General features: G+C 42.4%; 1 protein-coding gene across 1 annotated transcript; it reads left to right on the top strand.

The window, feature by feature from the left end:
- Nucleotides 1–937: 937 nt before the first annotated feature.
- Nucleotides 938–1,512, top strand: LOC123177218 (putative germin-like protein 2-1; the record flags this gene model as incomplete). Its single annotated transcript, XM_044591091.1, has 2 exons — nt 938–1,171; nt 1,292–1,512. Coding segments are annotated over exons 1-2 (333 nt in total), but the record flags the coding sequence as incomplete, so codon positions are not given.
- Between the last annotated feature and the right edge of the window lie 6 nt (nt 1,513–1,518).

Raw genomic sequence — 1,518 nt, forward strand, 5'->3', positions numbered from 1 at the left:
CCAAGTAAAATACCTGGAGCACGAACTTACAGGGAATCCTATATCACTAGCATGTTGAGGAAATTGCATGAACCAATTTCGTGATCTTTCTTAAGTTTGAACTCAACAGATCTTAAGGGTTTGGTACAGATTTTATAATGATTCAAAATTCTACTTCAGATAAACAAAATAAGAAACAATGTAAGGTATCTTTCTACTGTATCCTCCAACTACTAGCTAGTAGAAGAAAGAAAGGGAGAAACAAACAAACAAACAAACAAACAAATAAAGAATATTCGCAAAAAAAGGAGAAAGAAAGAATATAAATGGCCAATGGAATTGTTATATGCTGGTTTGTTCCTAAAACTTAGGGACATGAAAATCTTGATAAAAACAGGAGCTTGAACAAATTTACAGAAGACGTGCGCCTGCCATTTGGCAGAGCGCTGTGATTCTGACAGTAGGAGAAGGAATCATAGCATAGAGAGACCGGTCCAAGCTTTTTATATCTAGACTTAAGTATGCAGGTTAGGGACAAATCAATCGGCCATCTGATTCAGATTAGTCTTAGCTAATCAACCTGAGGACGAAAAAATATATTTTTAAAGCTTTTCGGGGGGTGCTGTACGCATGGGAGCACTCATAATAATAGGTTGAAGCCAATTCCATCTGGTGAGACAAGAGAGATAGTACAAATACGAGCATGACTTGTTCAAACCGCATACTCCCTCTATCATAGATACATCCGTATCTAGACAAATCTAAGACAAGAATTTTGTGACGGAGGGAGTACAATATAGACCGGAGTGGGATCAATTAGTTAGCCGTCGCAAGAAAGCCTGCCGCCTGCTAGGTACACGCTTTAGACTTGTTCCTGCTTACTCCCTTATTATAAATTAGATAGATTTTCTTCATAGCCACATGCGTTAACGTTCCAACAGAAAAGCCACCTCTCCCATGCCTATATAACCCGGTCTCCAACTCTTCGAAGGCTCAAGCAGTACGCAGCACAATAACTCGTTCTCTCTCTACTTGATCAAACACACACCTGATTTTGGGAGAATCAACATTGGTATCCAAATGGCAGCACAGTTCTTCCTCCTTGCCCTATTCGCTCTGTCCACTTGTCGTGCTCTTGCCTCCGACCCAGGCCAACTCCAGGATTTCTGTGTCGCCGACAGAACATCCCAAGGTACGTATAACCAAACACGCAACATTAGCATGCATGCATGCCTGCCGTGATATGTTCAAGCTACTTATTGGTGCCAATGTGTATTTGCTAACTCTTGAAAGTCTGTATATGTATGTGCAGTTTTCATCAATGGATTTGCATGCAAAGACCCGAAGACTGCCATGGTAGAAGACTTCTACTTCTCTGGCCTTCACATGGCCGGGAACACGAGCAACAAGCAAGGCTCCGCTGTGGCCGCAGTTAATGTTGCACAGATTGCTGGCTTGAACACTTTGGGCATCTCCCTGGCCCGTGTTGATTATGCACCCTATGGTCAAAATCCACTCCACATCCATCCCCGCGCAACC

This window comes from Triticum aestivum, unplaced genomic scaffold (assembly GCF_018294505.1).
Source record: "Triticum aestivum cultivar Chinese Spring unplaced genomic scaffold, IWGSC CS RefSeq v2.1 scaffold210671, whole genome shotgun sequence".
NCBI lineage: Eukaryota > Viridiplantae > Streptophyta > Magnoliopsida > Poales > Poaceae > Triticum > Triticum aestivum.